The sequence below is a fragment of the Pelobates fuscus genome, chromosome 4 (assembly GCF_036172605.1).
Source record: "Pelobates fuscus isolate aPelFus1 chromosome 4, aPelFus1.pri, whole genome shotgun sequence".
Taxonomy (NCBI): Eukaryota; Metazoa; Chordata; class Amphibia; order Anura; family Pelobatidae; genus Pelobates; species Pelobates fuscus.
This window is the reverse complement of record NC_086320.1, coordinates 118,965,380-118,988,249: the sequence shown is the minus strand read 5'-3', so window position 1 is coordinate 118,988,249 and position 22,870 is coordinate 118,965,380. Positions and strand designations below refer to the sequence as shown.

The following is a 22,870-nucleotide window of genomic DNA, read 5'->3' as shown; positions in this document are numbered from 1 at the left end:
TGTGCTGCCATTATCGTTACCATATGGCATACCACTCTGCTGTCCCTTGTTCAACCCTGACACAGATTCCTCACGTATACTTACTTATGCTTCACTTTAATAATTACTCGCCTGTTACAGCAAACTTGTCAACATGTTGTTGAATTATTAAGAATTGCTTACGCACTGTCACCCTAGCATGCTACATACCAGATCTAACAATCCTGAGATACTCATGTGACTAAGCCTGACGTACATCCTTAGCTTGCTCTGATCCATGTTTTGCTATTACAACCACTCGCCTGCTAACAATCAGAACTTATGTTATTATGACATGTATTTCATGCCGTCTGTCCACCATACTATCTATATATGTTTTATTAGCCCATGTATCACTAGACGCCTGACTAACAGGATGTAGCGAGATACCAATCCGGATCCTTTGATCCTTAGCTTGTATTTTCAAACTGATGTTTCACTACAATACATAAAATAAAAAAATGAGGCATAGAAAATCTGGAAATGTAATCCACTTTTGCGCATTGATGTACCTACCCTATACTGTAAATCACTTGAACGTTTCCCCTAATTTCTCTTCTGTATCCCATACTATATGCCTTTAATAAAAGAAAGATTGACAAAAAAAAAAATAAACTGTGTACATTTAGGCAGCTCAAGGAGAATATCCCTGCATAAATTTGAGCGCTACAGCCTCAAACATTAACTAATGTTATGAACAATGCAATTGAAAGAGCCTGACTTTATGAGGTGGCAAATAGAGCTAATTTAAAAGATGTCATTGTCCATACTTAAAGCGGCACTGTCATGCCGAACTTACCTTTCCTCAATCTCTTCCTCTTCTCCCCCTCTCTCAGGATCTGTTGTTCTTTTCTTCCTGTCTTCTTTAGTTTTCTTTAAAATCATAAGACAAAGTAGGGACTCTTTGTCTTATGGAGGATTCCTTAAACATGGTTGCTCCCATACAGCAAGGGTAATCTTTTATTTTCAACAATAATATGTAAAAATTACTTTTTTTTTTAAGAACTCTATTGTCCTTTTTTAAAATATTGATATTCTAATCAAAAATTCCATTCACAGGATTCTGAAGGAGTTGAAATAATGCTGGGTGTTTGTGCCAGTGGTCTTTTGATATACCGTGACCGACTACGAATAAATAGATTTGCTTGGCCAAAAGTTTTGAAAATTTCATATAAAAGGAATAATTTTTACATCAAAATACGCCCAGGCGAGGTAAGTAGATTCATTTCTAAGACACTATAGAAAGTTTTTCTTTGACAAATATTTTTATTCAAAGTTTTCTTGTGAAAATTTTTATTTTTTTACAGTTTTGTTTAATTGGAATATACTTTCTAATTAAAGCTACTTGCTTCAAGGAAAAAATGATCAGTGATATTCAAAATAAACATTCTTTACACATTTGTGTCATTTGAGAAGAAATTATAGAATTAATCTGCAGCCTGGTTAATGTAATTACTTCTCTATAACTCTTTTGGTTAAACAATTGAATCTTGTAGAAAGTTAACCTTTGTATTTATTCATATTAATATAGTCAGTACACCTATGTATTTTAGATAGGTACAAATTATATTTCCTGTTAACGAAAATATATATGGGTGGATTGGCGCTATTAATACTAATATAAAAGATGTGAACAGCAACTACCCCCAAGTGCCAAGTAAATCACCAAAAGGCACTATACAAATATGAATGTCTTAAAAATATGCATCCTTAGTTTTATTAATAGAGCATTATTATATTTTGTATTACTTGTTTCTATTAGATTTAGAGAATATTATATGATTACATAATATTAATAGGATAAGAGGAGGCTCAAGTCTATAAAGTTAAACCTTTTACACGTCTGTTGCTGTTGTTGATCCAAAAGAAGGTGAAAACCCAGTTTGAAACATTTTAACAACTTCCAGTTTTGCCACAGAAAGGAAAAAAAAAAAATCTTGCAACTTTCCTTTTAAGTCAGAAATAATTAATTTTTTTTTGTTGTAGGCTAGATCTATTTTCTTTATCCAAAAATAAACAAATGCAGTTTTTTTAAACGTCCATCATAACTAAAATCTTCCATTTCCCTTATTAATTTTGAACCCTTACTCTGCTCTTTGTCCATTTTCAAAATATCATTCTTTGAAACCAATGGTGAAAATTGCCTGTTCAAAGTAGGGTCTTTCCACTCTCATGCATTCAGAGCAGTAGTGAGGGTTAAGTGCTTCTCTATGAGAAGCATTCTACTGACGGAGTGCTGTTATTGCAGCATGTGTGCCGTTGTTCCCCATTATTTCCTTATTAGAAGCATTGAATAGGCCTGTTTTGGTGGTAGAACAGAGCAGTAGTGTGGAAATAGTCTCAGGCTAGATTAGTAGTTTATTTTTTAATGTAAAAATGGGGGCTCTCAATCAAAAATAAAATTAGAAACTGTTCAATTTAAAAAGATTATATATTTATTTTTAAAGGGACTCTATAGTCACCAGGACCATGACAGCTTAATGTAGTGGTTCCGGTGTCTATAGCATGTCCCAGCAGCCTTAGTACTGTAAACCCTTTTTTTCATTGCTGGTTACACCTCTAGTGGCAGTCACTCAGAATGCCACTAGAGGTGCTTCTTGTGTCAATGCTGCACAGTGAGCAGCACTATGCTCTGCATGGAGGCATTCAATGGTCCCCATAGAGATGAATGACTTAAATGCATCTGTATGATGAGATGCTGACTGTCACAGTACAGCATTTTGCTGCGCATGCACACTAGTCTCTGAATGTTTTTGTATAGGAAAGCATTGGATTAGCTGAGATGATCAAACTTGATGATCTCGGCCATGGTGGTGGGACCACTGCAGTGTTGGAGAAAAGGTGAGTGAAATAATATTTAATCTCTGGAGAGTGGGGGGCCAGGGACCCAGTGTAGCATTCCAGCAAGCTCTATAGTGTCAGGAACACTATAGTGTTCCTTTAATGTTGGTGTGCTCCTTTACCAATGTATCCAAATCAATTGCTGGCAAATTATGTTAGCACAAAGTACATTAACTGGGGAAAATACACTATAAATTAAAATACCCTAAATAATGAAAAACATTGCTGGATTTCACACATAGATTTAACTAGCAAATATCTGTATTTTGAAAACATGTATATTTTGTATATCATGGTGGCAATAAATATGCATTGATCTTTAAATGTATTTCACTCTTCATAGTTTGAACAATTTGAGAGCACAATTGGATTTAAGCTACCAAACCATCGAGCTGCAAAGCGTTTGTGGAAAGTTTGTGTTGAACATCATACATTCTTTAGGTGCGTACCTTTACATTATTTATTCACCATTACTTAAATAAGGTTAATATACAACCGTCCTGGCTTGAGCCCTAGGTAAGCTTTTTTTTTACATACATAGAACAGCATATGCATGCAAACACACACGCACACAGACAGTTCCACTCATGGATATGCAGGTAAATGCATGCAAACAATGGCTTCTTATGTCCTATAAATCCTTCTTCCTACTGAACACTTGGAGTCTGTTTAGTACTATAATTTGGGATGCCTGGTAAGGATGCATTCCTGTCTTTCTTTTTTGAACAATCTGTTTTATATTGTCCTTTCCTGCTCTCCCTTCTTACACTGAGCATAACTCTCCACTATAATAATACTATATTATGTTGGAGAGGAAAGAGTAGGACGAAAAGAGAGGAAGCTAATTATGTAAGCCTGCAGGGAACTTGTAACATTGGGTTCTGTGTGTTCTGCCGTGAAGGTGTAGTACAGACAGTATGCAGAGTCCATTTTACTGTCAGACAGGCTGAAAATTGCTCGTTCACTCTGTTCTTCATTTCTGTACCTATTTCCACTCTTGTTTTTTTGTTGTTTATTTAAGCTGTGGATCAATGTGTGGTGGATTGATTTGCAACACAAGTTAGGGGGCTCATTGGTCTAAATTCTGCCACTAAACTCCTGTCTCACACAAATTGTGGAGCAAATCAGACAGTATAAGATTCAGAATATGATGGCAGCAGGCTCTGCTATAGCTGGGATGCAGGTATTACCTCATCCACATGGACAGCTTTAACCCCTTAAGGACACATGACACGTGTGACATGTCATGATTCCCTTTTATTGCAGAAGTTTGGTCCTTAAGGGGTTAAAGGGTCCAATGAGTACCTGCTTTGTGCAACTGAAAATGACTGCACTCTTGCTTTATGTTAAAGACATCACATCCATGAATTGCACATATCGCGATCCAAATAATCTGGTTTGTAAAAACCTTTTACATGTTTATATTGTGTTTCAAAACGGAGGGACTGGCAACCGTAACCATAAAGTATATTTATAGACATTGTTAAAAACATTTGAGAGAAGGCTATAAGTACATGGCCTCACACATAGTGACTATTAATAATGATTGTCGTTATCTGATCGAGGTGTTCAGAAAATTAACTGACAGAAAATTAACTTATGAAACAGCAATTAGTACTCCTTTAATAAAATAAGCCTCTTGTTATGTTAGCAAACACCAACACATGGCTTTTAAATACATCTACAATTGCTTCTATTCTCCAGTGAGTGTTTGTGTGCATTTTAATTACTGTGTACATTGCAAAATAGTGTAGCATTTTAATGCAAGTGTCCCTTGAGCAAGCTAGGGAAATCTGTTTATTAGACCATAGAATATAAGCATCATAATCTATTGCTAATTACTGCTTTGTTGTAATTAATATGCTAAAACAGGTTAGGAACAATACAATATATACAATACAATTTATATACGATATGCTCCTAAAATTCAGAAAATATGTTTACTTTTGAAAAAGTTAATTTAAAATGCACCTCACAGAAAAGGCATGATTTTAAAAACATGGTTAATGACCAAACAAGAGGATGCCCATGCTTGCCCCATCCTCCTCCTATTCCAATGCTTTGTTTTGCAAGTGAAAAATGGAAAGGGGCCGAACTAGCATTATCATGAAGGCTATATGAGGGATTGATACTGAAGATACTGGAGAAGCTGTGATTTTCCTCACTGTTTCCTGGGCTCCTGGATTGAAGGTGGCTCAATATGGCAGGACACAGGAATGCTTGTTTTAAGTGTTGAGCTGCTCACAAAAAAATGCAGAGCTAGAACTCTTCCTTGGAGCAGGTGTTAGGCGTATTACTGAGATAGAGAACTGAAGATCTCATGGCCCTTTACATTGCGATAATGCTATTGTCCAAAACAGAGTATATAAGAAATGGAGAAAACTGAGTGGGCAGAATGTGAATGCCGAGGTTGGTAAGCGTTGTGTGTGAATGCCGTTACTAGGATGTGAATGTTGAGTGAAGCGAATGAATGCACAATGTAGGGTCTAGCCCCTAGCCACTAATCCCTCAAAGGTTTACCTAATTGTGTATTTAATCATTTAACTACCCAGTATAAAGTTAAAAAATACATTACTACTGACCTGTCAAAGTGGTTATATAGATAGATTTTCATAAACCAAAATTGTGCACAAAAGAAACCATAATAACTTGACATAAATGATTTAAAATGAAAGCCACACAGAAACAAAAATAGTTGAAAAACTAAAATGTGGAACAAAAAAAAACCTGCCGAACTATTCAGCCCATTAAATAATGAAGAACTCTTCAGTCAGCTTGTGCTATTTTACGTACTTGCTGGCATGAACATTTTTCATTTCACTCTAATCTCTAAGCAAGTCTCCTACTTACTAGGCATGCTTGAGGATGTGTATAGTGTATAATCCATCTACATCAGCACTTCCAGACTTTGATAAAGTAGTAGATAAATACTTTCAGGGTTATTCACTAAATTCCAAGTTGTATGTAATTAAAATCTGAATTGCAAAACTGAGTGTAATTTAGCTAAACTGCAACTATTGCTGAGTTAGCATATTTAACTAGATCGGCTTTTTTCCCCATAAAAAATTAAATTGGTAGAATTTTTGATTAACAGATTGCTGTTACCAGAGGCTCCTCCCAAGAAATTCCTTGCGTTGGGTTCCAAGTTCCGCTACAGTGGTAGGACGCAGGCTCAGACAAGAAGAGCCAGTGCACTCATTGACCGCCCTGCCCCCTATTTTGAGCGTTCTTCTAGCAAGCGGTATACAATGTCTCGAAGTTTAGATGGAGGTAAGAAGCATTTTATAACTTCTTATGACAGAAATTAGTAGTTGCTTTGTAAGAGTCACGTCTGAACAAATACTAATATTGACCTTTCTGCACCATACGTACTAATGCTGCATGCTGGACACCTTTTAAGAGTATGTTTAATGTGTATTTTTCCATCAGGACACATTGTACAGCATTTAACAGTTAAACAATTTAGCTTCTAAAAAACAGTAGCAGACTCTCATAGCATTGGTGCTTCATAAATGAGCTATCAGATCACCTTCTTCTCCACCCCTGCCATAATATGCCAGTCTTCAGCATGTGATAGGTTCTCTATCTCACTGTGGTGACAAATTTCACTGGTCCTTCTAACTGGAGGCTGAAAACTTTTGGTTTAAAGAAGGTCCAGGCATCTTGAAAACAATTGTCCACAATGTCTTAATGTGGGGGCAAGATCTTTTCAGCTTTAGCAAGTGTGTTATCATGTAAGGTAGGCTGGGGGTGAAACGTTACACCATATTTTTGTGTTGCTATGGACAGGCTCTAATGTCACTGTAATTGGTTAGTTATTAGTTTACTTTCATCAACATTATTTTGTCCCCTTCCGCTCGACTGCATTTTTTTCTTCAAAAAGGTTATCTTCATAGAAAACAATTTATGCGTTGGGTTGCTGACAAATAGCTATAAAGAGAAAAACGGGTATTACTTTTGTTGCCATGTTCCACATTTATGGCATAATCTTGGAGCACGATTTACAAATGAATCATGTTGTAATGCATTGGATACTGCGTTACAGATAGAGTACATGGCAAAAAAAATTAAATATATACAACTCACAATATATTATACTATGTAGATCAGGGTTATCAAAGTTCTCCGGCCTCTGTTTTTGGATTACTACTCCCTATTTTCACTCCTTACTGAATTCAAATATCTGTGGGGATAGAGTTTGACAACCCTAATAGAGATCATTTTTAACAAAATTTACAGTGTTTATTCTTTAAAGTTGAATATTGTAATCCAGTAAACAATGCAAATAAGTCAGAAAATAAACACACCACAAAACGAGAATTAAGATATTTTTTGCATGAAGTATTTCTAGACATGTCTCTGTTCAAACAGTTAACGTTAAAGAGGTTCTGTTACCTTCATTTATTTGCATGAATCAATTTAAGACATTATTCCCAGCAGAGTAGTTTAACAAAACCGTACACGTTTCAGCCAAACTCTAGTTTCCCTGACTCAATCAGAGAGTCACCACAAGAAAAGAACAATATAAAGCATCTGATAGTCTCTCCTATCAACAGTGTATTAGTACCTGGCTCGAACTGATTAACTCTGCTTTGTTTTCACCACGCATCGGGAGAAAATACAGTGTTGGAACTGCTTGATGATGTAAATTGCGAAATAATTTTAGTTAAAAAAAAACGTCGATTTCACAGGTTTTACTACTTACGGTAATTGTGCAAATAAAAGTCCTGATGACAGAGCCACTTTAATTTGTTTTCTTTGTGATGTGAGCCTATTCTAGCATTACTAATGAATCTCCCTGTAAAATAAAATACAGAAAGCAAAAATAGAAAATGTGTGTGACACCTCTGCATGTGAAGCTGGCTCATTGTCATCCTATGATTTGGCCATCCCTTAACCAATGTCCAGAGGAAATGGTAACCTAGCAAATGTATTCATTTTGTGCCAAGACAAATGCCACCCGTCCTTTTTTCCTTTCTTTTCTTTGTCACAGTGCTTGCATCATTAGTAATTCAATACCACATTTTGCAGTAATTAACACCATAACATACTATCTATTTCAACTGCCGTATTCCGAAAGAAGAAAAACAAGCTGTACCTGAGATAGAATAACACAACTGCACATAAACACACAAATCTGCAATAATTAATCTGATTAACGTGGTTCTTGGCACCATAGCCCTAAAAGTTTCTTCAAGTCACTTTAAGAAGCAAACCAACTTTTATCTTGTAGTATTTAGTATAGTAGAGGCTTTATTGATGTCCAGAACAGGACATTGGCATAATAAACCAAAACATGGTGTACGATAATGCTGAGAAAAATCAAAACGCAAGTAAGAAAAACTCTTGTAGGCTGATAGAGCAAGACGTCCAAATCTCAGTTTCCTTTTTGACATAGGGAGATCCTAAACCAAAACAGTTTGCAAGTACCAGGAAAAACTCCATTGTTAACTCATTAACACTAGTATATGGTTTAATAGTGAACAGAAGGAGAGTTTCATGGCATTCCATTCCTTTCAGCCACCATGACACTTCAAAGAGATTAATTTTTTGAGTTCTGACGTCTGGAGTTTCCCTTCAGGGAGCATGCATAGGACAGTTGTTAAACTTTTCTGAATTACTGCTAAATTTTAAAAATAAATAGGAAGGCTAGATAAGTCAATTCTATTCATCAAGGCTATATACCTTTGAAATGCATTTCACACCATTTTAAGCCACCTTTTACTCTTTTGTGAAGTGTAGTATAAAGATCTTCTGGATTCATTACCATCCATATTTTCAAATATGGATTTACTTTTCAGCCATTTTTTTTGTTTGCTTTTAACAGACCATCTCATATTCAGTTATCATTTTTATTCCAAATATCATATTTGCTTTTAGCATCAGTGAATGAAAACCATGACATGTACATGAAGGATTCTATGTCTGCCACAGAGGTGGGTACCGGGCCATATATCACAGCAAAGGGCATCTCTCAAACCAACTTGATAACAACAGTAACACCAGAGAAAAAGGCTGAGGAAGAGAAAGATGAGGAGGAAGAAAAGAAGAAGAAAGTAGAAGTGATAACAACAGTAACTACTATTCGCCACGATACAAAGGTAAATATTTTGTCAAACAAAATTACATACTTGTCAGAATAATGCAAATATCTAGTGACTGATTCACATGATACTAAGATAATTTGTTTTGGCAAACAATATGACACACTTGTCAATGTCTAAAAGTTATAACACAAAGACAATAACATACTTTGTATGAACTGTAGTATTACAAAAATGTAATTTTAGCTATCTCTCTTCACAGAAGCAGGGGTTTGTATGTATTTAAAGCAGCTAGAAATTGAGATTGTCTAAAATTATATATAACATATATATATATATTAATTTTGAATAACTTTATTTTTGGGAATTTTCAAATACTTTTTGGTCCTCATTAGCTTGTAGAATGGCCTAATACTTTGAATAACAATCTAGGTCAAGGTTGAAAATTTCATGTCCTATGCTATTAGTCAAAAGAAGAAAAAGGAACTGCACTCGGACCACATGAGCTAAATTGGGTGCTTTACCAGACCCCAACCCAGGGCCAGCACAAGTTCAGCAAGTTAAATATCAGTAGAAGAAAGATGGCCCAGGCACTCCACTGCTCGAAAGGCTCTTTTGTTGGAACAAGGTGTACAAGGTGCACAACGTTTCGACCCACGCAGAGTTCTTTGTCAAGCTACGGCCTAAGACTTTGCATAACATTCTAGGTCAAGGCTGAAAATGGCATGTCCTATGCTTTAGTCAAAAGAAGAAAAAGGAACTGCACTCAAACCACATGGGCTAAATTGGGTGCTTTATCAGACCTCGACTCAGGGCCAACACAAGCTCAGCAAGTTAAATAGAAAGAAGAAAGATGGTCCAGGCACTCCAATGCTCAAAATTAACTTTTATTGGAACCCCACACAGGGGTCTATGTCAAGCTACGGCCTAAGACTTTGAATAACATTCTAGTTCAAGGCTGAAAAGTTTATGCCCTATGCTATTAGTCAAGCCAAAAAGCTACTCTCCACTACAAGTTTGGAGGATCTATGGGAAACTTACCAGGGCTAGAGGTTTACTCACCAGTGGCAAATGGGCAATGGAAATTTCAACTCTTGTTCAGGGTTATGTTCCTAAGAGTAATACAGTGCATATGGAAATGCAGATTAATGTGATAAACCTATCTTTTAAGCAGGAAAATAAAAATCAGTATAGTGATAAGTAATTCAAAAAGGTTGGGATAAACCATAAGGTGTATGTCACCTTTAACCACAATAAGGAATACTGGAACTGACGCATATTTCTATTTTCCATTTTAAATAGAGTACTCATTTAAATGTGTTGGTAACAATAACAGTAAATACTGTAGGTTTGAGAAAGTGATGTAAAACTCTAGTGTAAACCTCACAAATGCCATCACATAAAAGTGGAAATATTTAAATAAGGGCAGCATAAGTGTCTAATGTGTGGATAAAGGGGGACCCCCTGAGAGCCTGCCAAAAAAAAAAAACAAGGCCATAGGCAAACTCTAGAGTCTATAAAGTGCTGAAAATTAATGACGCAAGGAAAAGTGTACAGGAAATAATGTATGAAAACTGTTCCAACATGGGGAAGTGAAAATAACCAAAGTCTGAGAAAACGAGACAGGAGGATTATCACACTAGGAGGTAAGAAAGAAAGGCAGAATAAGGGTGGGGAAGGAAAAGGAAAAATACAGTTATTAAATATAAATGCAAGGGAGAGAGAAACTCCAATGGTGTGCCCAAGATTTTTTGTTTTATATTCCTCGGTTTGTGAATAGGCCCTCTCTGGAAAATGTAACATATTTACACATCAAATGATAAAATAAAAATGTATCCTTTGATGTCAGAGGGGAAAAGAAGTCGTAGTTCCAGCATAATTTGCATATCTCCTTGCGTCATAGCGACCTTCTTGCTCCATAGCATATGCAATAAACATGCTAATGTACTGAGTGCTCTCAAACCATAAGAATGATACAGTAAATCAAAATGTAATCATATTACAACAACTACCATGAATACAGTATAATAGATAATAGGGTTATGAGATGCTGTTGTTCATATCCTAACACATGAATATTGTTCTGACATTGCTTCTTGGGCACTTTCCCCCGTATATTACAAATTGTACATTATCAGAAGTGACTTGTTGATTGGAATTTGTGAACAGACGCTAAATAGACATTAATAACATCCCTGTTGTTTTTGACAAGGATGCTTTTGTCCTGAGTTGAATAGGCCATAATGTAATTCAATGCAGTGCTTACAGACCGGTGGTTCAACTTACATCTTCTATTTTACAACAAATACTTTAGCTTCATTAAGTATCACCATTTCAGCTTAATCGCGGATATTTTTAAAGAAAATCCGTTTATAATACTTGTATTGGTGGGTAAATAACCAAAAATGGATGTCTTAATGTATTTACTGTGCATATATAATCTCTGTGTTTGATACACAGATTGTCAGATAAGTAGCACTGCTTAGAGATACTGTGTAATAGGAAATTTTTTTTACAAAATATTTGTTTTGTTATGTTTTGAAACCATTGTTTTGTTATGTCTTTTTAACAGACATTTTACAACATTCTGCAATTTAGTACTAATTATGTACAAAAAAATATTGTCTAATTCAAATTCTGATTATTTAAAATTAAATGGTAACTATTAGTTCCGATTTGCTACCCCTTTCCTACTGTTCCTATTATTTAATATTCCACCTTTATCAATATTAAATATATATATCTCCAGTTGTGTTGTGGTTAAAAGGTTCATAATTCCATTAAAAATACAATTGTTCTTGTTGAAATTTAATTCAATACATTTGCATGATGAGTGCCCCAGCCAGATTTGCAAAATAAAATAATTTGAGCGCTGGGCAATTTCCCTGCAGTAAATAATTTAAAGATTTGTTATGCTTTTATATTAACAATGCAGAATATCATTAACTAATCACAGTTTTCTTTTTGTCCTTTTGATCTTACACTTTGTTTACTGATCTCTGCCTTCAGCCATCTTGTTATGATACTGACTCATCCCACTCCCTTCCTTACTCATATTCCAGCCCCCCAACATCATCAACAGAGTTGCGGAGGAGATGCAAGGAGAACGGTCAAACATCAGTAGGAAGTGAGCCATATTCAGATATGACTGAAATGTCTAGTGAGTCTGAGTGGAACTCAGACCAAAAGGGCATGTTCTACCCAGATGAAGAAGAAATAGCTTTAAGCTATAAGCAGCAACCTGGCAAAGGCGGGACCCTATTTTCCTTCTCCTTGCATCTTCCAGATTCATTTCCTTCTCTTCTGGATGATGACGGCTACCTCTCCTTCCCTAACATTTCTGAAACCAATTTCCTGCCTGAAAGTTTACAACATTATCTTCCAATCCGGTCCCCATCTCTTGTTCCATGCTTTCTTTTCATCTTCTTCTTCCTCCTATCTGCCTCTTTCTCTGTGCCATATGCCCTCACGCTCTCTTTTCCGTTGGCTATGTGCCTCTGCTACCTGGAGCCCAAGGCGGTCTCCTTGAGTGCCTCACTTGACAATGACCTGAGTGACAGTTCAGATGATGAGGTGTGTACCTCGGCATAGAACACATCTTTTTTATTTTTTTATTATTTTTGTCTTCAGTGCTTTAGTCCTGAACACTGCTAGATTGCTACCATACTAGTCCAACTTTCAGAGCCTCATTTATGTCTGCTTGCTAATATTTGGGAGTTTGTCCTTGGGCTACAAGGGTTAGGCACAACATTCTTTGCATAACACTGGCTTAATAGAATATGATTTTGTGACATATGTGGTTTACAACCTTCCTCAATTTCAGTTAATTTATTGTACTGTATCCCATAGGAAAGTTTAGTAATATCGATAATCATTAATAAGAGTAAATTAATATTTTATTTTTAGGATTTCTTGAGATATTTTGTTTTTCCCCATTTCCCCATTTAAAGTAAATTTTATCTTAAACACAACTGTACTTCCCTCATTTAAATATTTGTTAAATACAGGGCCCTAATTAAAGCAATAATGATGTTGCCATAATCAAAGGTGAATGTTTGCCTCCATCAAGGAGTTAGTTTATATCACTATAAATTAGAAAAAGAAAATATTAACTTGAACACACTCACAGCTGCCTGATTTCAAGGCTGTATTGAGCATGTTAACATTATGAGCATATAAACCAATCAGGATGTTGACCAATCAACCAATCAGAATAGCTACAGCCTCTGATCGCGCTTGCTGACAGAGATCCTTGTTCTGATATAAAATTTGCACAAAGCGCCCTGACAGGGTCTTGTGTTTATTCAATTATATAAAAAGGTTTCTTAAAGTCCATAACCATTACATGCTAAGGGGCTAGTATGCTGCAGGTGCTATCCCCTTGTCTCCCGGCGCAAACTATTTTTAAGCATTGTGGGGAAAATTTCCAGAAATGTAGAAACACAGTGAGGGGTGGACCACACTGAGTGTGTCAGGGACCCCCAGTTTTAGTTACAGCATTCAAAAATAGTTTGGTGTATGACCAGGGGCACCTGCATCCCACTAGCACCATAACCTCAACAGCGGTCTGAATTCTTAGACTTAGACTGCTCCTATATTATAGGTAGGCATTGGTGACTGCTGGCTATGCATTAAAATCATGTAAACAGTAGTTTAATGTACATGTATTTTTAGTACACATAGGTGCATATTGTTTAGCCCTTGCTGCACTCTAGGTAGGCAAGGTTAAAATAAGTCGTGTGCCTATTTTAATTTGGATATCCTGCTACCACAACATGCTGTTCATGATTCCTTTTCTAAAGGGCCACGTAAAATGGATTAATATATTAGTACTTGCATGGCCGGACTAGGGAAAAAATCCTGACCGGTCATATTTGAAAACAGCGGGCCACTAAGGGGGCGGGGCCAGAGAGGGGTGTGTTTTATCAACCACAATGACAAACATGCCTCCTCTCAAAGTGAGCATGTTAGTTTAATGCTCTTCCAGGGCAGCCCATGTGCAGAGCCTTGGTGAAGATCTCTCACATGAGAGATACCAGAGGATAAAAGGACCAGGAGAGTGTATTGTGCCTGTGTTTGGAGCCTGCTTGTGGGATTGCGTGCCTGTAGAGTGAGCAGATTGTGGTGTGGTGTTTTGTGTAAATAGGTCGATTTTAGTTGTGTTGTAATATGTGCGGCTAGGTACTGCAGAGAGTGAAAAATGAGTGTGTATATATAGAGTGCATAGTGTGTATAGGGGATGAAGAGAGTGTGTGCATTGGGCTATAGTATGTATGTGTAGGTGATGTCATGTGTGTAGGGGTTGTAAAGAGTGGTATTTAGTGAATGTATTGTGTTTGCTTACAGGGGATCCAGTGTGTGGGGAGCAGTGTGTGTGTTTGGGGTAAAGTGTGTGTGTGTGTAAGGGGTGCAGTTAGAGTGTGTGTGTTTGGGCTGCAATGTGTGTGTTTGAGAGGTGCAGTTAGAGAGTGTGTGTATGTTTGGGGTGCAGTGTGTGTGTTTGGGTTGCAGTGTTTGTTTGTGAGGGTTGCAGTTAGAGTGTTTGAGGGGTGCAGTTTGAGTGAGGGTGTGTGCGTTTGGGGTGCAGTGTGTGTGTTTGTGAGGGGTTGCAGATAGAGTGTGTGCTGGGGAGGTGCAGTTAGAGTAAATGTGTATGTTTGGGTTGCAGTGTGTGTGTGTGAGGGGTGCATTTAAAGTGTGTGGGAGGATGCAGTTAGAGTGAGTGTGTGTGTGGTGGGTGCAGTTGGAGTAAATGTATGTGTTTGGGTTCCAGTGTTTGTGTGTGAGGGGTACAGTTAGAGTGTGTGGGGGTTTAGTTAGAGTGAGTGTGTGTGTTTGGGGTGCAGTATGTGTGTTTGTGAGGGGTTGCAGCCATGCCAATGCTCCGACCTTGCGAGAGGAACCTGGCGGAGCTGTTAGCTAATAGCTCCCCGGATCCTCCGCACTCTCCCTTCCTCACGAGCCAGCTGTCCTGTAAAGTGCATATGGGCCGTTGAGGGAGATCTTTGATCTCCACACCAGCCAATGAAGACACACAGCAGGGCCGGCGCTCCGATAGTGCAGGCTCTGTATGGGCCGGCCGGGGAGATCTTTCTCTTTCTTGTTGGTCGCGGACCATGGCCATCGCGGCCCATCCGGCATTTGCCCGGTATGCCCGATGGCCAGTCCGGGCTTGAGTACTTGGCATATGAATAAGTAGCACATTGATTTGGAACTCAGAGATAAAAACAGACACCTGGCTTCAAATTATATGTTAACAGACATTGATAGCTTACCAATAAAGATAAATAAGTGGAGGGACTCCTTACCAAATGTCTGCTAAGTGCACCAGGCTGTTATCATTGCTGATGATCTCCTGGCCAATAGAATGCTTCTCACGCAAGGTGTATTAATTGCAATTGTTGGAAATGCATTGCTTCTTAGAGAAATCTGTGAGAAGTATAGCCTTCCACTAGTACTGGAACACAAAGAAATGTGGAAGTGCACGCCTCCATAAGATTTATGGCTTTCTATTGATTTCTCTTTGATTGGCAGTTTCCTAAAGTGACAAAAATGGGACACTCAGCTAATCCATGAAGCTCCTCGGCTCAGCATGCTGAAGTGCTTTCAGGGTGTGAAGTGTTTCTTTAAAGTCATGGAGGGTTCAGCTGCTCAACCATAAGTAAATATGTGCCCCAGGCCTACTCGGAGGAAAAGCCTATTGATAGGAAAAGAAACCAGGCAAAACTGAATAATTACAACACTGAAAATCATCATTTTAGCTAATATGTGCATGCAGTAAACATGCATTTCAAGATTACATTGGCCTTCATTGAACAGTTTATAAGGGCCCTGTTAGGAAATAGCGGTTGGTTTTATCTTCACACAAACTGGTTCTTGGGTTTCTTTTTCTTTTTCCCTCTAAAGTTTACATGGCCCCAAACTTAACTTTTAAATCCAAAACCATTGACAACAACCTTGTGCCTGACCCTTTTTATCCACGTTGTTCTACATGATGCATGTGCATTACTGTGTCTGACATGTCTGCATTACATGGGCAACACACATGGTCTAAATCACAATCATAGTGTAAATAGGTTTGTAAAAATAGAGACAGAAAACAAAGACTTACAAAATATGCCTTATACACTAATAGTGAGGAAAACAGCCATAATTAGACGTGTGAGTAAAGTGTACAGAATCCAGTTAGAAACATACACGCAAAAATGTATTCACTAAATTGAGAATTCAAAGTGAATTTAACAATAAAGGTAAAAATGGTTCAATTGGAAAACTTATCTAAGTCAGCTAGGCTTCCAGTTCAGCTCCTTTAAAGGACCACTCTAGGCACCCAGACCACTTCAGCTTAATGAAGTGGTCTGGGTGCCAGGTCCAGATAGGGTTAACTAATTGTTTTATAAACATAGCAGTTTCAGAGAAACTGCTATGTTTATCAATTAGTTAAGCCTTCCCCCTAATTCTCTAGTGGCTGTCTCATTGACAGCCGCTAGAGGCGCTTGCGTGATTCTCACTGTGAAAATCACAGTGAGAGCACGCAAGCGTCCATAGGAAAGCATTATGAATGTTTTCCTATGTGACCGGCTGAATGCGCGCGCAGCTCTTGCCGCGCGTGCGCATTCAGCCGACGGGGAGGAACGGAGGCGGAGAGGAGGAGGAGAGCTCCCCGCCCAGCGCTGGAAAAAGGTAAGTTTTTACCCCTTTCCCCTTTCCAGAGCCGGGCGGGAGTGGGTCCCTGAGGGTGGGGGCACCCTCAGGGCACTCTAGTGCCAGGAAAACGAGTATGCTTTCCTGGCACTAGAGTGGTCCTTTAACCTTAAATTCAAAATTCACTCTGAATTCTTATTAATAACCCTGATAACATTGAAGGTTTTCTACTACAGTGAAAGGGATACTCAAAGCACCAAAACAACTTTATCTTAATGAAGCAATTTGGGTGTATAGGCCATGCGTCTGTTTAATTCTCAGTTAAATCACTTTTGTTTCTGTTTAGGAAGCCCTAGCCACACCTCCACTGGCTGTGACTCTCACAGCCAACATGAAAAATATGGTTTAATTTTCACATTGTGGTATTCAGTTGTGGGTGCCACTTTGGGGACTGTCCTTAGCTCAATGGCTGAGAGTGTCACATGATTGCTCTCAGGTAAATCAATACAGGTCTTAGCCCTGGAGATGTAACAGAAGTTCCTGCACTGGAACTTCCAGCTCTACTTTGCTGGTAGTAGAGGGGGGGGGGGGGGGGAATGGTGCCCGGTGGACAAAAGGTGAGAGGTCAAACTAGGGCACTCCTGATGCCATAATCAATACAATGAGCTGTAGTGGTTATGGTGTTTAGAATGTTCCTTTAAGTAATACCTAAAACAAATGTGAATAGTAGCTTACTCCATGGTCTTTTAATTTAGCACCTCTAGTGATGTGAATAATTAATCAAAACTAGGCCAAAATATGACAGTTTTATAATATTTTCAGATTCAGAAAAGTGTGGATTCTGCCTTCAGTTTCCAGTTCAGTATTGGAGTCACCAAAGCTCACTATTTAGCATATAGTCCACTTATTTCAGCTAATCCTTTTCTATGCACTATTTTATTATGCAACTAAAACTACCAGTAATAAATAGTCAAGCTTCTGCAGCAATTATCAACTTAATTGTTAAGCTAGTTTTTAAACCAGTTTAGTTTGGTTTGTGATCTTTTGTAATGCAGACAAATCAGGTTAATCAATACATTTAAGAAAAAAAATAAACAAATGAGGAGCTGAAAGTCAGATGGCTGTTATAGTAGTTTATTAGAATAAAAATATGAAATAAAAATTTTGAAATAAATGTCACATGGGAATATATTGTTTTATATTCAACATAATCTGTTTAGAGCTGTGTATAAAGTATTTACTAAGAATAATCGCAAGCGTGCTAAACCTATAGAGAACATATATGGGGCTGCTTACCAATTTCCATAACTGTTATTGGTCTGACACAATGTGTATGCCTTGAGTATTCCTCAGAATCTGTTCTGTTTGGTTTGCTTTGACTTTTTTTGTTTGCAATCCACGGCTACTGTAATTTGCAAAGGGCTTTGATAGTGAGATTAATTTGGTCAGAATTTTGACAAAGTGGATTTATTCTTTGTTCCCGCTTGCGTTTTGGAACCACCTTGCATAACAATATAGACTGACAGTGAACAGACGGATACTGCGGCTGATGGTGAAACTACTGCCACTGAGGTGTGTAACACTACAGCATGACCCCCAACAGTAATGTTTCATCATTTCATTAGAGAGATGTGTAAGCATTCGTTACCCTGTGTTTGTGCAGTGTTGTTGTGGTTGTGTCTTCTTCATGTACACTACTTTACACCGCGTGTCTCCAATTCAGGATGCCTAAAAATAAAACAATGTAATTTAAATCGATATATATATATAGCCAAAATATGTAAAAACATTTTGTTTGGTAGGTGAGCACTACATATGATATTCATTTTGCATATGATATATGATAGATTTTTTTGATTTAGTCATTTATTTGTTTATTGAGGCAGTCATAAAAGTTAATTGGCCAGAGAACATTTTCTCTAGCTTTTCATCAAAATTGTGAGTTCCTGCACTCTTATCTTTCAGAAAGAGAGTCTGTTTTCATATTCTTAGAAAAAAAAAGAGTTAAAAGGATCACTTCGGATCTCGAAAGCATTTCAGTTTGCTGAAATGTTTAATGCGTGAAGAGTGTTTTTTTCATTTTACAAAAAGAGCAGATTTCATTAGAAATTGGCACTATGATAAAAATAACCTAGTTACACCCCTTGCTTTTATTCAGGCAGCAGGATCTATCACTTCCTGATTTGTTTAACTCAGTTGAGCTATATTTAAGAGACAAGTCACAGTCAATTGCCCAGAGCACCTGCCTTGCTAAACTGAAAAGTCTGTGATTGGACAGCCACAGAAAGTCTGGGTTGGGTTGGAAGGGGAGGGCTTGCACAGGCAGTAGAGAAATTACCTGCAGCTTTTGCAAACTGTTTGAGTTACAGTCCAATGAAAAATGCATAATTAAATGCAAACGTGTTTTAATTTGGGGTGTGTCTACTAAACAATAATTAAAAAAAATTAAATTATTTGGGCAGTGTCTCTTTAAAGGAAAATATATACTAACAGATATGCAAGGTAGAATCACTAACAAAATCTAGCCTTTTCTGTGCGTATCATATTCTACCTATTATATTAGTTAGACTTCTGTAATATTTATTATTTTAAAATGTCAAAATAAGCCTGCGGGAAGCACCCTTCATGCTTTCCTTGAAACCCTCACAAACGACCGCTTTTGTGATAACAATGCTTGTTATTACACACTTTCATTTTTTTTTTTTTTTTTTAATTATGCTAACCATGCATTTTAAATAAGATACAACGTAAGATGTAGAGAGCCTGGCTGGTAGTACCTGATTGTTTGTAATTTATTTTATTAAATGTATTTATTTTAGTTTCAGTTCTCAATTTTTATGTCCGTTTATTGTCAGTCTACAGGAACTTCATACACAAATGCCTATAAACAGAAATGCATGATACCTAGTTTCTAATAGGGGAGCATTAGCTTGTTGCATGTGCTTGCTTTTCGCCCATGCGCAGAGTGCTCTTAAATATTCTTATACATACACAACATACTATTATATGTGTGCACATGCACATATTGCTAATTTCAGTATTTTTCTGGTGTTATGAGAAGCACACTGGAGAATAACTCAAGGTGATAGCATTTGAGTCCAGGTTATTAACTAAAAGAGCCAAGAATGTTCTAACTAGAATGCATTGCTCATGTTCCATAGAGCTATGTGTTCTACAATGTGCAATTTTAAAAAAAACACAAGTGCAAGATCAGTATTTCTAAACAAAATTCCTCATGTCAATCAAATGCTGAATTGGAAAAACATTCATTCTTGGTTAGACCTAGAAGGCAGAGCCTGGAGATAATTGAGATTTGTAATTATACTGCAAAATTATTATATGATTTTGGAAACGAGTATCTGCTTGTATCACTTGTTGTTTACCATTTCCATAAATGTTTCAGAACTATCTGTGGATGTTATACATAATCGTTGTTGTAAACCTACAGACTAGTGCAGGCATAGGCAGCCTTCGGCACTGCAGATGTTTTGGACTAAACCTCCCATGATGCTTTGCCAGCATTATGTGTGTAAGAGCATTATGGGGGATGTAGTCCACAACATCTGGAGTGCTGAAGGTTGCCTATCCCTGGATTAGTGATTCACAAACATGTCTTTACTCACCCACCATGGTTCATTTTTAACAATATATCTACCAAAACTGAATTAGTAAACTCACATATGTTGAACAATGTAGGAAGTGCGAGGAATGGATTGGACAATAGAGATGTAAACATTCAGCTATGCTAGAAAGTTACATTAAACAAATATTCAAAAATATCTAAAAAAAATATATATTTTCTTTGCTATGCTGCCAGTCGGATCAGGAGGAGGATACCGATGCGAAAACTCAGGTATACTCAATTTACTGACTTATCTCGGATGTGGTTCCATTGTTGTGGTTCCTGTGTCGGTGTGTTCTGTAAATCAAGATCATAGTTTGCATTCCAACATTGTGTGTGTATCTTAATGGTGCTTCTTCTCACTTTTTTCAGAATAGTCTCATTAAACGAATACAGGGGGAAAATGTATATGTCAAACATAGTAATCTTATGTTAGAGGTTTGTATTTGTACATACCACTGCATGTCCTCGTGTGTTGGGTTCTTAGCATGGAGTGAGTTATCCCCACTTCCCAGTTAACTGAGTGGAGTTTTTTTCAGTGCTGTTTTTTTTTTTTCCTTTGATTTTAATGACAAATGTTTTTTTTCCTAGACGAATTAAGTATATTGCTTCATGCTGTGCTTTAATATGTAGCTTTACATAGTTTTGTGTGTGCACTGTACACCCTCACATGTCACATTTTATAGTAATATCCCGGTGTCACCTTTTCACTGAATGTTGTTACAATGTGGAAAGAGAAAAGAAAAAAAAATAATCTAGTGGAGACTTTATTCCGTACTAACCTTTTTTTATTCACCCTACTATTGTTAGAATGGAAAAGCACTAAAAATATAAATTACATTATCACTCACCTCACTGAGCAGAAATGCATTAGAAGCATGTTCATTTTTCTTTCTTTTTTTTCCATAGGAGTTTGACAGAAATCAAGAAGAATTTATGAAACACCACACTAACATAAGTGAGCTTAAAAGGACATTCTTGGAAACGGCAGCAGATACAACAGCTGGGGGTGAATGGGAGAAACGTCTTTCTACATCTCCAGTGAGACTGGCTGTGAGACAAGAAGAAGCTCCAATGATTGAACCACTTGTGCCTGAAGAGGTTAGTTCAGATGTTGCAATATTTTGATCAACATCGTGTGTAGAAAGTGCAGTGTGCAGCCGCTAAATACAATTCTGAAAAAACTAAAATAAGTGTAGTTTAAAAAAAAAAAAACCTGTTACCTACACACCGTGTAGAAAAAAATTATAAAAAAAATGTGCCTTTAAAAAAAAAAAAAAGTTATTTCCATGACATCCACACTTTGTGATATACAGTCACCATTACAAGTTAAAAACTCATAATAATTTCCAACAAGGCATGATTAAATAACATGAGGAGACCCACGGCTCCTTGTCACCTCCCTGCTGGAAGCTAGCTTTAGCTCCCTGTGTGGGGACTGACTCAGTGGGAGGAAGTGATGTTGGGTGACCTGGGCCTCATTGTCTGGACGCCTGAATCCTGTTCACGGATTGGCTGAAGTTCGCGAGAGACAGTATCAAGCAGACTGTGCGAAGTGAACCTGTGTGACAGGGGATCTTAACGCTGGTGCACTGTTATTGTGTAGCAGGCAGCGTTTAGATTCCCTGTCACATTTATCATGCTCAGTCAGCTTTGTGCCGTCTCCCACGAATCTCATGTAAAGAAAGAAAAAATACTCAGGCACTCACTGTTTTAAGTTCCAAGTAGGTTTATTGGAACATCCAGGTGCACAGCCACGTTTCGACCTGTACCCAGGTCTTTGTGAAGCTTGACAAAGACCTGGGTACAGGTCGAAACGTGGCTGTGCACCTGGATGTTCCAATAAACTTACTTGAAACTTAAAACAGTAAGTGCCTGAGTATTTTTTACATTATGTGTACCTGGGGAGTGCTGACCCTAACTCAGTGAGCACCCTGTTTTTTGGTCGAGTGCAACTCTTACTCAATATTGAGTGTATGTCAGACACACAGTAATTGGCGCACATTCTGTTTAACATACTTTCCCTGACAGACAAACATGCATACACTGATAAATAATAAACTGACAGACACACACTCACACTCACTCATTTGACACACACTGACACACTCACTCACTGAAAGACTTCTCTTACTGACAGATACCTACATACACTCACTACTGACAGACCCGGACACACATTCACTGACAGACGCACTCTCAATGACAAACTCACTGACACACACATACTTGCTAATTTGACACACTGACACATAGACTTTCTCCCACACTCACAAATTATTTCTATTAAATTCTTTAAAAAATATTTTTAATTTTTTTGAGGCTTAATGAGCCTTCTTACTTTTGGGAGAACTAGTGCAGGCCTCTACCTGGGTTCCAGCTGGTCTTCTTCCTGGAGTCTATTGTGGGGCTTTTTGAATCTTCTTGTTCTTCCTCAGAGCTCCCACACGCGCCTTCTGTAGTGTTGATGGGGCCAGAGTGATGTCATATTCCTCCCAGCATTACCACAGAGGGTGCGTGCGTAAGCAGGAGCAACGGTACTCCTTCACGGCCCATGCTCAGCCCTCCCTTGGACACACTGTATTTCGGCACAGTAGGCACCTGCCGTTCAGGTAAGCAGGTGTCTACTATACCTTAGCAAACAGCCAGCTGCCGCCTGAGGCCCTAAGGTGCCAGCCGGCCAGCTCATGGGTTCCCCTAA

General features: G+C 37.8%; 1 protein-coding gene across 23 annotated transcripts in view; it reads left to right on the top strand.

The window, feature by feature from the left end:
* EPB41L3 (erythrocyte membrane protein band 4.1 like 3) overlaps positions 1-22,870 on the top strand; it is a 237,699-nt gene that overhangs the window by 199,601 nt on the left and 15,228 nt on the right. For 10 of the 23 annotated variants that reach the window (XM_063451527.1, XM_063451525.1, XM_063451524.1 and 7 more), the window contains exons 9-17: positions 1,078-1,230; positions 3,203-3,300; positions 5,954-6,129; positions 8,740-8,960; positions 11,913-12,476; positions 18,066-18,119; positions 20,365-20,400; positions 20,542-20,607; positions 21,079-21,270. In XM_063451527.1, the coding sequence (XP_063307597.1) occupies positions 1,078-1,230; positions 3,203-3,300; positions 5,954-6,129; positions 8,740-8,960; positions 11,913-12,476; positions 18,066-18,119; positions 20,365-20,400; positions 20,542-20,607; positions 21,079-21,270 (1,560 nt within the window). The remainder of the gene's footprint in view (positions 1-1,077; positions 1,231-3,202; positions 3,301-5,953; positions 6,130-8,739; positions 8,961-11,912; positions 12,477-18,065; positions 18,120-20,364; positions 20,401-20,541; positions 20,608-21,078; positions 21,271-22,870) is intronic. The other 13 variants (XM_063451533.1, XM_063451541.1, XM_063451531.1 and 10 more) reach the window with 11 other exon arrangements.